Genomic DNA, 13296 nt, shown 5'->3' on the forward strand with positions numbered 1-13296 from the left:
CGGAGGCGCGGCAGCGAAATCACATTCCACGAACCGACGCGGCAGCAACAGGGGCGCGCAGGTTCCGGCGGCAGGAGCCTCCTCGTCCCGAAGCCGGAGGTGGAGGATGAGGAGGAGGACGATGAGGAGGCCGCAAAGGTGGCGGAATACCTTTGTCAGCAGCGCTTCATCGCTAGCAGCGACGACCCCGAAGACTGCCCGGGGTACAACACGACGTTCATGGCGTCGCTGAACGACACAAACGCCTGGAGGGGCGACACCGACGGTGTGATCTCCATGTCCATCTGCGACTCTGGCATGTCGCTCTGTTATCACCAGAATTTGACCGAGTCAGAGGTGGGCCGCGATCAAGATTGGGCTTGAAGAATATATATATGGAAGAATATGTGAACCGGCCTTGTACACGAAGTTTGGGCTAGTTTGCCCTTGTATCTGTAAATATGATAGGATACGTGTCGGTTAGTTAGAGTTTGGCTCGTGCACGGTTGGGATTATTCCCACGTTAGAAAGTCTACGGACTATAAATATGTATCTAGGGTTTATGAAATAAACAACAATCACGTTCACCACAAACCAATCTAGGCGCATCGCCAACTCCCTTGTCTCGAGGGTTTCTTCCGGGTAAGCATCATGCTGCCTAGATCGCATCTTGCGATCTAGGCAGTACAAGTTTATTCGCTGTTCATGCGTTGCTCGTACTGAAGCCTTTTTGATGGCGAGCAACGTAGTTATCTTAGACGTGTTAGGGTTAGCATTGTTCATCGTATCATATGATGTCGTCGTGCAACCCTGAGACGTCAAGCCGCCCTTACACCTATCTTAGGTGTAAGGGCGGCACCCCGCTTGATCATTATTCAGTAGATCCGATCCGTTATGATTGCTCCTTGTTCTACAAGGATTAGTTTAATATCTGCATAGTTAGGCCTTACAAACGGGTTGAAGGATCCAGTGGCGCGTAGGGTGTAGTTTGCTAGCCCTAGACAGGATGTTCCGGGGATCAACCTCGTGTTGGTTTTTAGGCCTTGTCTAGGGTCGGTTTACGATCACCGTGCGTGGCCGCCAGGCTCAATCACGAGTAGGATGTTCCGATTATGCGGTGAAAACCCTAAATCGTAGTAGGTCGTTTTAGCTTTATTTCGATCAAGCAGGACCACCATATATTCGTACACCTCGTACGGATCATGGGTGGATCGGCTCTTTGAGCCGATTCACAGGACAACCTGAGAGCCGATCGAGGCTCGTATTTAATGTTTACGTGTATGCCATGCAGGAAACTAAGCGAGGCACATCCATCACCTTCCTGACCAGGTATAGGTCAGGTGGCACGCCCTTGCACCAGCATCGGACGTGTGTGCCGAGTCTTTGCGGGCCGTCGCTCGGAGGGACCAGGGCCAGCCGCAGTCCTGGGAGCCTCCCGGCTCTACTGTGTTGCCCGTCGCTGCTCGCCGGTGGGTTTCTGACCGCAACACATTCTGGCACGCCCGGTGGGACGATCTTCGACATCAACCGCATCGCCATCTACATCTGAGATGGCGGAAGGCACCCCAGTCACCTACGAGGATTTGACCGAGGAACTCAAGAAGAAGTATGACGAGGTCAAAGCACTCCTCGAAGCCGACCTCATCGGCTCCTTTCACAGAACCCGCTCACAGGGCATCAGGTGAAAAGGGTTCGCGCCTGAAGGCGCGCTCGATGGAGTGGACCTGTCCGCCCCGTCTGAAGAACGCACCAGGTCCCTGCGTCAGGAGATTAACTTCATGGTAGCTCACTCGCTGCACCGCCATTCTGAGAGTCTGGTGAACACTTTGGAGCGTGTCGCTCTTCGGGTGATCCAGGAAATCATGAGGCATCAGTACTCTCCGTCAGGACCAGCTCTCGGGACTTACCAAGGAGAAATGCCACTCCAGTCCCGTCCACCGCTGCCATTCGCGTTGGCAGCACCAGAAGTGCCGAATTCACCGGCATACGTCGTCTACAAGATCGGTGGTGACCCTAGCGACTACCAGTTCTTGCATGAGGCGCCTAAGGAGATCCCTCATGGATACACATGCACATACGTGCCAGACTGCAGTAACTGGGCACTCACAAACCAGACTGCAACAGCAGGGACTTCTGGAACAACAGGAGGAGCTTCGGGAACAGATCTTGAGAAGCAGACGTGGCTAGCTAAGTATGCCACTCCGACAAACCTCCAGAGCGCAGCTCCTGCAGTTGGCTCAGAGCTGGAAAAGCAAGCATGGCTGGCTAAGTATGCCACTCCGGCGAATCTTCAGAGTTCGACTCCGGCAGCCAGCACCGCGGATCAGATCAGTACCATCCTGAGAGACCAGTTCGGCATGGTGCCGAAAAGGAGGACAATCGGCTATTCCAAGCCGTACCCCAACGAGTACGAGGTGATCGCGTTACCACCCAAATATCGGCTCCCTGATTTCTCCAAGTTTAATGGATCAGATGGTTCCAGCTCCATCGAGCACGTGAGCCGATATTTGGCACAGCTGGGCACGATCTCAGCATCAGATGAGCTGCGTGTGAGGTTCTTCGCACAGTCCCTCACAGAATCGGCTTTCGGGTGGTACACATCACTGCCACCAGACTCAATCCGGACTTGGAAGCAGTTGGAAGAGCAGTTCCACATGCAGTATCACTCAGAGGCTTCCGAGGCTGGCATTGCCGATTTAGCACAAGTACGTCAGAAGCGCGGAGAAACAGTGTCAGAATACGTCCAGCGCTTCAGGACCGTTAGGAACCGATGCTATTCGGCTCGTGTGACTGAAAAAGAAGCAGTCGAATTGGCGGTGGTGGGTCTTGCATCACCGATCAAGGACGTGGCCTCCCAAGCAGAATACCCTTCACTGGCGCACCTGGTGCAGCAGCTGTCAGCATATGAACAGCGCCACCCGGATGTATACCAGGATAAATTCAAGCGTGCGATGGTCCTGGTGGAGGCAGATGAAGACGAAGGCTCTGCGGGAGATCAAGAGGTAGCAGTGGCTGAATGGGCTCGGGGGGCAAGCCCCGTGTCCTGCAAGTGGGTTAAGCCACAAGGTCCTCCTAGAGGGTTTGACTTCGACGTTACCAAAGCTGAGCAGATTTTCGACCTCTTACTTAAGGAGAAGCAGCTAAAGGTACCCGAAGGCCACAAGATCCCCACGGCGCAGGAGCTGAATGGAAAGCCATACTGCAAATGGCATAACACGTTCACCCATGCCACCAACGACTGCAGGGTGTGGCGGCAGCAAGTCCAAATGGCGATAGAACAAGGGCGTCTAATTTTCAGCCAGTACGCCATGAAAGTCGACACACACCCTTTCCCCGCCGTTAACATGGTGGAGTACACTTACCCTGGAGGGTGCCAGCCAGGATTCTCGTTTGATATCAACATGGTAGGACCTGGACACCACTCTGGTAAGGACGAAGATGAGGGCAGCTGCTCTCGTAGCAAGGACACAGAGGAAGCCATTTCACGTGATCGGCTCCGTCGCGATGGCAAGCGCTACATCACAGAGGGAGAAGTGAGGAATGCGAGATATCAGCGACCTCTCTCTGATCACCTCCTCAACAAGTATGTGAGTCAATATGACCAACGCCGACGACCCAACGATGATGGTGAAAGAGATCGTCTGGCTGGAGACACCAGGAGACGTCATCGGCATGATCGCGACGAGGAGAGATATGAGCGCCATGCCAGGGAGAAGTCAAGAGAGCGAGACGACGAGGATAGGCACTGGGACTGTCCCTTCTTCAGACACTGCTGGGATTCAGGAATGAGCCGATTACCTACAATCGGCAACTGCCCAGAATGTAGACAGAAGAGGAAGGATGCAGCTAACGTGTCCGTGTTCAAACGTCTAGGGCCTCTCCCGCCTCGGAACAAGCACGCTGAGTCCTCTCGGGTGGAAGACCTCGAGGAATTGGAAGACGATGAAGAAGAAGAAGATAAGTACCACCGGCCAAGGTGGTGCCCTGATGGACTCAGCCGTTCCCAAAAGCGTAGGGTTCAGCGACTACGTGGTTTGGAGGAAGCCGAAAGGTTATACCTGCACACGTTGAGTAAGGCGCGGCCTGATCTGGCCGCTAAAATTCAGCGAACCCTGGACGAAGAAGGTCGGCCACAAAGGAAAGAGTGGCGCCCCAAACAAAAGAAAGCCGATGATAACACATCGGCTGGCACAAACATGGTGTTCATCCTTCCAACGGAGTTTAGTGCTCCAGGATTAGACGAAGCACCTGTGGCACAACTTGACTGCGGCCCACGGCCAGTTATCTTTGAGAAGCCACGAGAAAGAAGCTACAGACATCTGAAGGCCCTGTACTTGCGAGGTTATATTGATGGGCAGCCTGTCAACAAGATGCTGGTAGACACCGGAGCGGCAGTCAACATTATGCCATACTCCATGCTACGTCGGTTGGGACGCTCTAGCTCGGATCTGATCAAGACCAACGTGACATTGAGCGATTTCAACGGCCAAGCGTCGGACGCACAAGGTGTTCTGAACATGGATCTGACCGTAGGAAGGAAGACCATCCCTACGACGTTCTTTATTGTCGATAGCAAGAGCACCTATGCCGTTCTGCTAGGAAGAGATTGGATCCACGCCAACTGTTGCATTCCATCCACAATGCACCAATGCGTAATACAGTGGGACGGAGATGAAGTAGAGGTCGTCCATGCAGATGACTCAGCCGAGATTTCAACGGCTGACATGAACGTTTGGGAGACCGCAGGCCAAGAGCCACTCTCAGGCATCAATTTGGACGACTGCGAGCGCATCGACGTCACGAAGGACGGGGTTAGACTGGTCTTATCCACCGGCCTGACCGTGTAGCAAGAACAAACCTATGAACAAACGTGGCGAGGCCGATCCTTGATCGGCCCCAGAGATCTATGGAGGAACATTGCAAAAGCTTCATTGAGCGATTCAATCAACGTGGAGGCCGATTCCAGCAATCGGCCAAAATTATCTTCACCACACGTACTGCCTGTGTTCAGCGTCAATCTAATGGGCAGCGGTTTTACGTCGGCTGATGAGCTGGAAGAGTCAAGATTGGTCCTAACGGAGCCGACGTCCAAATACAGTGCCTTGGCTAACCACAGAGCCGATATCCGCAGTTACCTGGCAGATTCGGCTCGGGGGGCACCTAATTAGATAAACATGTGCGATAAATGCGCAGTGAAATATTGGGGGCCGATAGAAAATCGGCCAGTAAAAAAAAATTCATGATGTACAGCCGATGCACGGACATCGACTTTAGAACTAAGGAACAAAGCTGCGTGTTCAAGATGCGGATTTCGACCAAGTTGGTCTTCAGTTCAGCCTCGACGCCTTCTGCTTCCTTGAGGGAATAAGCAATGAGCTGATTTTTCCCACGTTATCGGCTTGCAATGGTGGAAGAGGCGATCGGCTCTGGTGTTTCTACTGTCGGCTTGGCCAAGTTGGCCACCTTCTCACCAGGATGGTTGACCCTTTCTTGGAGGCCGATGGTGGCAAGTCTGGCAGGCTTGTGTGATGGTTTTCTCAGTTTTGCTCGAGCATAGGTCCATTTGTCTGAACTATGTGTCCTCACCGCCGTTCTCGCCTGGCTGAGACTCGGGGGGCAGCTGATCTGGGAAATGCTCTGTTTATTAGAAGCCGATTGGGGTATCATCGGCTAGCCCGCCATCATAACCTTCTTCCAAGGTGGTGAGTTGTTGCAAAAGAAGACCACCAGAGCTGCGGAAAGGAATTTGAAAAGGGAAAGCCGTCATCATCTACACGGTCAGGGCCGTTCCTGTTGATGCAGAAGATAGAGCAAGGAGTGGTTAAAGATCACCTTCAGGCCTGAGACTATAGCGTGGGCGTTGGATGATGTTGCCTTTGGGTCCGTTACAGTTGCGAACCTGCGCGATTGACATCTGAGGTTCATATGGCCGTGGGTTGGATCTGTTCGGGACGGCGATTTGGAGATTTGAGTTTTGCTCTTTCAGATAAGTCGCAGGTTACCCTTTGAAAAGACAATAGAGTTGGCCTTACTCGCGTTTTATGGCAAGGGCCGATGCGCTGCCATCGGCTCTTAATGTGTTGACTCACTTTAGCAATCGGCAAAGTTGGGAAATGGACAGAATCAGCTGAGAAATGTCTTTTTCATTAATAAAAGGGGATTTTTTACAATGAAGAGCCGATTGCTCAAGAAAGGAAGAGCTGAGAACAAAAGAAGAGCCGATTGCTCAGGAACTACTAATCCTACATTGCTAATCCTCGCTGGCCTCATCGTCGGCATCAGAGCTACCATCGGCGCTGCTTCCGGAGAGTTCTTCGTCGCTGCTGCCCCAGCCCTCGGCCGGGGCTTCCTCCTCCTCGTCATCATCATCGTCTTCGTCGTCATCCGACCAGGCCCAGCCGCGGAAGCGCTTCGCCGGCGGCTCGTCAGAGGAAGTGTCGTCTTCTTCCTCCTCTTCGTTTTAGGAGGCGTTGTCCTCCTCGTCTTCTTCTTCTTCTTCCTCTTCGTTAGGAGGGTTGAAGTTACCCCAGGAGAGGAGGTCGTCTTCACTCTCCGCTGCCAGTTCCCCGTCAATGAGGAACCGGAGGTCATCGTCCCCGTCGGTCAGGGGCATATCACCATCTGACCAGACGAGGGCCTCGGGTGGGCCATCTGGCACATAGTCGAAGTCCCACTCTGGCTCACTCGAGAAAGAAGATTGGGAGGAAAGGGCTGACGAAGCAGAGGAGGAAAAAGAGTCCATGGTGGAGGAGGGTTTTTTGGTGCCGATGGTCAGAAACAGGGCAAGAGGATGAAGAGGCGAACTGTTCGGCGCGGTTAAATAAAGGGGATATAGTGGAGGTTTAATGCCGCAGCAATTTCCGAGGAAGTGGTGCCAAAGAACTGTCAAATGGTGCAGGGAAGCTGAGAAGGCAAGGCGTCATGATAAAAGATGCTGCAACGGTTCTGCTCTGCTACGACATGACCCGACGAAGGAAAGACAGAGTGATTTTGGAATTATCAATTCCAAAACCAGGGGGGCATGTGTTATCACCAGAATTTGACCGAGTCAGAGGTGGGCCGCGATCAAGATTGGGCTTGAAGAATATATATGGAAGAATATGTGAACCGGCCTTGTACACGAAGTTTGGGCTAGTTTGCCCTTGTATCTGTAAATATGATAGGATACGTGTCGGTTAGTTAGAGTTTGGCTCGTGCACGGTTGGGATTATTCCCACGTTAGAAAGTCTACGGACTATAAATATGTATCTAGGGTTTATGAAATAAACAACAATCACGTTCACCACAAACCAATCTAGGCGCATCGCCAACTCTCTTGTCTCGAGGGTTTCTTCCGGGTAAGCATCATGCTGCCTAGATCTAGGCAGTACAAGTTTATTCGCTGTTCATGCGTTGCTCGTACTGAAGCCTTTTTGATGGCGAGCAACGTAGTTATCTTAGACGTGTTAGGGTTAGCATTGTTCATCGTATCATATGCTGTCGTCGTGCAACCCTGAGACGTCTAGCCGCCCTTACACCTATCTTAGGTGTAAGGGCGGCACCCCGCTTGATCATTATTCAGTAGATCCGATCCGTTATGATTGCTCCTTGTTCTACAAGGATTAGTTTAATATCTGCATAGTTAGGCCTTACAAACGGGTTGAAGGATCCAGTGGCGCGTAGGGTGTAGTTTGCTAGCCCTAGACAGGATGTTCCGGGGATCAACCTCGTGTTGGTTTTTAGGCCTTGTCTAGGGTCGGTTTACGATCACCGTGCGTGGCCGTCAGGCTCAATCACGAGTAGGATGTTCCGATTATGCGGTGAAAACCCTAAATCGTAGTAGGTCGTTTTAGCTTTATTTCGATCAAACAGGACCACCATATATTCGTACACCTCGTACGGATCATGGGTGGATCGGCTCTTTGAGCCGATTCACAGGACAACCTGAGAGCCGATCGAGGCTCGTATTTAATGTTTACGTGTATGCCATGCAGGAAACTAAGCGAGGCACATCCATCACCTTCCTGACCAGGTATAGGTCAGGTGGCACGCCATTGCACCAGCATCGGACGTGCGTGCCGAGTCTTTGCGGGCCGTCGCTCGGAGGGACCAGGGCCAGCCGCAGTCCTGGGAGCCTCCCGGCTCTACTGTGTTGCCCGTCGCTGCTCGCCGGTGGGTTTCTGACCGCAACACGCTCGTCGATCTCACCCACGACGGCGCCGAAGCTGGACCCCGCGGCGCGGTCAAGGACGAGCCCGTCGACAAGGACGCCAACGGCATGGTCAAGGACGAGCCTGTCGACGAGGACGCTGATCGTGGCAAGCAGAACGTCATTGACGACAAAATGTACAACTTTCACCAGTACTATGATCCCTCTGGACGCTGCAAGTACTACTAGTTTAGTTTTAGATTTAAATTTCATCAAATTTCGTTCAAATTCATGTAATATATAACAAGTTTGAATGAATTCAACTGTTTTCAGTTAAATTTAAAAAATTATATTTTGTTTGGAGGACGTGACTAGGGAGCGACGTGCCGTAAACGCGACACCAAGCAATGTCGTATCTCAAACGTTAAATCCAGCGCCATTTAAAGACCTCTTTAAAAGATGCGACTGAAGATGGTGTAAGGGGCCGGCACGGGGATGCTCTACTATGTTTGGATCTCGTACTCTCTGAATTTATGGCCTTCCGATTAAAAAATAGTGATTCCAAGGACATGGATTTGACTTTGAGATGTGACGGAGTTCGTGTGCACATTGGGTAATGGAACGGAGTTGGGAGATGCGAAGGATTCAAGTTACAATGTTTTCTGGACGATGGGAACGGCAGCCAAGGGAATCGACGACTTGCAAGATCGATATACCTTCATCGTATCTCAATGTGCGCCGTGGCGCTGCGATGACCGGCAGGAGTCACGGCGCCGGCACAGTCTGGGCCCTGGGGAGAGGACCAATTTGAGCCGAGCAAGCAGACGCACTGACTCAGTGACTCACCCAGCATGTGTGTAGCACCGTTATTTGCCACGGACCATGCCCGGCCCGTTGTCCAGTGCTGACGCCTGCTACCGGCGGAGGCTGCACAAGGCAGCGCCCACCACAACGACACCGACACCGGATGAATCTTCGTATGCATCGGACGAATCAGAATGCCACGTGCACACATGGCAAGGCGCGCGGCCGCCTATCTGCATCGCCTCAAAAACGAGAGATGCCCGCTGCCCCTTCCCGCTCGTGCCCGTCCGGCGTATCTCGCGGCGCCCCGTCCGGCAGGTGGCCTGCTCTGCCCTCGGCTGCGTTTCGTTGACCAGCTCCGGGCACCGCTTATAAGCCACACTGCCCGCACCACGGCAGCTTTGTTCCTTCCTCCTCTAGTCCACCGCCCCAAGACAGCTCGAGAGAACGGGAGCGGGAGACCATGGCGAACAGCACGCGTTGCATGGCGCTGTTCTTGCTCATTGGCGTGGCTGCTCCAGCGGTTTTGGCCGTCACCGATGGTAAGAACTCGAAACTAGTAGTATCTGAAACTCTTTTCCACTTCGAATACTAGCTCCGTTCTAAAATAAGTTTCATAACTTTGTCTACATAAAAATTTACAAGCCTTATTTTAGAGGGAGTATTTGAAATTCTATTTCTGTACAACGAGATAAAAGCAGGGTTGACTTGCACGTGCATAGTTCACGCCTTCAATGTGGAGATGACCTTGATCTCCGTCGAGATGTGTATTTGAATGTTTATATGCATCTCCGGCGATCAGCATTGCAGTGTAATGCAATGCCGTTCTGGTCCAAGAACACTCCTTAATCATCGGCCTAAGTGGAGTTCATTTAGTTCACAAAATATTTTTTTTCTTGATAAATAAAGGCTTCACAAAATCTAATCAGACTTTACCCCCAAAAAAGGGCATTTCGTCTGGCGGCTATGTCCGGGCGGCGGCCTCGGGGAGCAGTTTTCTGGTGTAGACGGGGTTACGAGACTACCATGTCGTGCGGCATTGTTGCAAGCAGTGAAAGTCGAGGCAACAGCCCCGAGGTCTTGTTTGTTGCTACAATGGCTTAGTGTTGTGTGGGTGATGGAACTTCGTTGCTTGTGTGGTTTTTCAACCTTGTTTTTCTAATGCATAGGTCGCTCTATGGTTTTTTTGTCGGGTTTACAAACCGAGTAAACTCTATTCTTCTTTAGGAGTTGTAAGAAGGTTCTACCCTCTCGAGGTTTCCAAAAAACCACAAGTAAAAAATGTATGAATTTATTGGCAAGAAGAAACAATATTGTATGAATCGATTGTTCAAGAATTATTAAGCTTTTCAATATCTTCTGGCAACGGGAGTGCTGGAAACCAAAAAAAGATTTCCATGTCTAATTTATCAAAAATCTGGTTTTAGGTCAATTTGAGACCTCAACTTTGATCTTGTTGATAATCGAGGTTGACATGGAGCTCACACTCCGAAAAACATGGCTATTGCGCACCACTGGTTCTCCATCGCGTAGAAGAAAAACTATGACCTCGCTCATCATACTTGTTTTGTAAGAGACGACACAAATATGTGCATATCAATTTAGATACGGAGACCTTCTTGTTCAGTCTGCTAACCTGGCTATTTGACTATTTCTGCTTAAATTGGTACCTCTCCGTTCTAAAATAAATGTTTTATTTTTTTAGATACGGATATATCTACGGATAAATATTATTAGATGAGGTAGTACATGTCTGTAATCTGACATTTGAATCAACATGTGCTTGTGTGTACAGGACTTTTGCCCAACGGAGACTTCGCCCAGCGGCCGGACAAGTCCCAAATGAAGGGCGTGGTGATAACAGGGCGCCACGCGGTACCTTGCTGGGAGATCTCTGGGTTCGTGGAGTACATCGAGCCCGGGCACAGGGAGGGAGACATGATCCTGGCCCTGCCGGAGGGCGCGTCCGCCTTGCGGCTGGGCAACGACGCCACCATCCAGCAGCCGATCAACGTCACACCTAAGACATACTACTCCGTCAGCTTTATGGCCGCGCGGTCATGCGCCCAGGCCGAGAAGCTGAACGTGTCTGTCGACCCGGAATTCGGCGTGCTTCCGATTCAGACAGTGTACACCAGCACCGGCTGGGACACCTACTCGTGGGCGTTCAAGGCCAGGCACAGCACCGTGTCGCTGCGCATCCACAACACCGGCGTCGAGGAGGACCCGGCGTGCGGCCCCCTCATCATCGCCGTCGCGATCAAGACCCTTTCTCCTCCTCACCGCACCAAGGGTACGTCCTATAATCTCAAGCTTATCGAGAGTTATCTGTTGTTGCAAAAACTCTATATTCTGATCAATTTGGAGATCATAATTGGACTAGGGAACCTGCTGAGGAACGGCGATTTCGAGCTAGGGCCGTACATCTTCCCCGGCACGCCGTGGGGTGTGCTGGTGCCGCCGATCCTGGAGGACGTGCACTCGCCGCTGCCCGGGTGGATGATCATGTCCGACACCAAGGTGGTCAAGTACGTGGACGCGCCGCACCACGCCGTGCCGCACGGCGCGCGCGCCGTGGAGCTGGTGGCCGGCAGGGAATGCGCGCTGCTGCAGGAGGTGGTCACCGTGCCCGGGTGGTCGTATAGGCTGTCCTTCTCCGTCGGAGACGCGGCCAACGGGTGCAAGGGTTCCCTAGCGGTGGAGGCGTACGCGGCGAGGGAGAGGATCAAGGTGCCGTACGAGTCCCTTGGCACGGGCGGGTCCAAGCCCGCCGTGCTCGAGTTCACGGCGATCGCCAACATGACGCGCGTGGTGTTCCAGAGCTCGGACCATCTCATGACATCCAACGCCACGTTGTGTGGGCCCGTCCTTGACGATGTCTTGCTCGTCGGAGTGCGCAAGCCCGCTGCCAGGCGGCTGCGTTTGTAGAGTACGCAACAGTTTAGTCTCTGCCGTTGGTGCCCTAGTCTCCACATGCCACACTAGATTTTGAATGCGCCTGACGTATGTGCCTACCTGATGTGCGTGTTTCTCTCCTTTGTCTTCCCAAAAGATGAGCTAAAGAGGAAAGGAAGTTCATGTCAATTCATTGCTGATACTACAAAAATTCTAGGGCCGTCCTGGGATCAAACCCTTGTTAACACGTGTCCCTTCTTATTTTGCCAAATCCCTATTTTTGCTTTTTTTTAAGAACACAGTACAACGCAGACGCTCACAAATACGCACGTACAAACACCCCCATGAACGCACGCACACCCTACCCCTATGAGCACCTCCGATGGACTGAGCCGGCATATCTTGAGGTTGACGAAATCACCACTAATGCCTCGCTGTTGACGGGCACGTCACCTACCACTGAAAGCATAGCGCCGATTAAATCCTGAAATAAATCCAGGTAAATGCAAACACCCATACCAAGTCTGTCGTCGTGGTGAACAAACAGATGTCATGGGGTGACTCATCTTGGGGCCGAATGGACGCTAGAGGATTCGGGGGAGGGTTTTTGGTATAGATGGAGAGGTTTCCGGATGGATTCCTCAAGAACTTGGCCTTGGCCGAAGGAAGAAGATGATGAACTCAAGAACAAGAACATCACTAGATCTCTCTATTTCTTCATCGCAAGTGCTTACAAGTTGTCTTCGTACAAGATTGGTCATGCAGAACAACGTGCCCGCGAAGGGCCATGCCCCCTCTCCTTATATAGGGGAGAGGGTGGCTTACAGGGGAAGAAACCCTAAAAACCCTAATGGGATCTTTGACTAGACAAATTATTTTACAAAGCTACTTTAGCTACCGGTGATACCGGTATGCCTTTAATCAGTAGTCGTGACATCCTCCGGCACCTTTTACGTCATCCTTTGCCTTTGGCGTCATGGCTTCGATTAAAGCTGAAGTGCTTCGCTCATCTTTGTCTTCTAGCTCTGGAGAGCATCTTTGACTGGTCTTTGCCGACGTACTACAGTGTAGCCTGTTCCGGTATTCTGGTATTCCGGTACGCTCTTAGCTAGTTCCGGTATCCCCCTTCTTGGGATACCGGTATGATTCTCTAAATCAATCTTCGCTATCCGGAACAACCTTTAAACCGGTACTTTGATGGCCTAAACCATCCGGTTTGGCATGCCTTTGGCATACCGGGGGTCATCCCCCCAACATTAGTCCCCGAAGCTGGTATAGTCCGGTGGATCCTATCCAACGGACCATGCCAGGTTTTCCTTTCTCAAGGTACCGGTTTAACCCTTCCGGAATCCGGATCAAATTCTTCGGCGTCCTTGCCGAACTTATGTCTCTGTACCGGTTTTCTCCGGCATCTCTTGTCATTAAACCTCTCCTCGATGAAGTCGAGAATATCTCGAGTACCGTGCCTGTCAGTGACATGCGCACTGTGC

The 13296-nt window shown here is 51.8% G+C and overlaps 1 protein-coding gene across 1 annotated transcript; it reads left to right on the forward strand.

Annotated features, from left to right (window-relative positions):
• The first annotated feature begins 9111 nt into the window (after positions 1–9111).
• On the forward strand, positions 9112–11995 carry LOC127330536 (protein DUF642 L-GALACTONO-1,4-LACTONE-RESPONSIVE GENE 2-like). Its single transcript, XM_051356718.2, has 3 exons — positions 9112–9453; positions 10707–11204; positions 11295–11995. The coding sequence occupies exons 1-3, from the start codon at positions 9375–9377 to the stop codon at positions 11837–11839; spliced, it is 1122 nt and encodes a 373-aa protein (XP_051212678.1). The 5' UTR covers positions 9112–9374; the 3' UTR covers positions 11840–11995.
• The last annotated feature ends 1301 nt before the right edge of the window (positions 11996–13296 follow it).

The sequence above is a fragment of the Lolium perenne genome, chromosome 2 (assembly GCF_019359855.2).
Source record: "Lolium perenne isolate Kyuss_39 chromosome 2, Kyuss_2.0, whole genome shotgun sequence".
Classification (NCBI taxonomy): domain Eukaryota; kingdom Viridiplantae; phylum Streptophyta; class Magnoliopsida; order Poales; family Poaceae; genus Lolium; species Lolium perenne.

Excerpts from the sequence above, each read along its gene's own strand:
- LOC127330536 (XM_051356718.2), top strand. The coding sequence starts at position 9,375 with ATGGCGAACAGCACGCGTTGCATGGCGCTGTTCTTGCTCATTGGCGTG. Across the intron at positions 9,454-10,706 it reads GGTTTTGGCCGTCACCGATG|GACTTTTGCCCAACGGAGAC; the intron begins GTAAGAACTCGA and ends TTGTGTGTACAG. Across the intron at positions 11,205-11,294 it reads TCCTCCTCACCGCACCAAGG|GGAACCTGCTGAGGAACGGC; the intron begins GTACGTCCTATA and ends TAATTGGACTAG.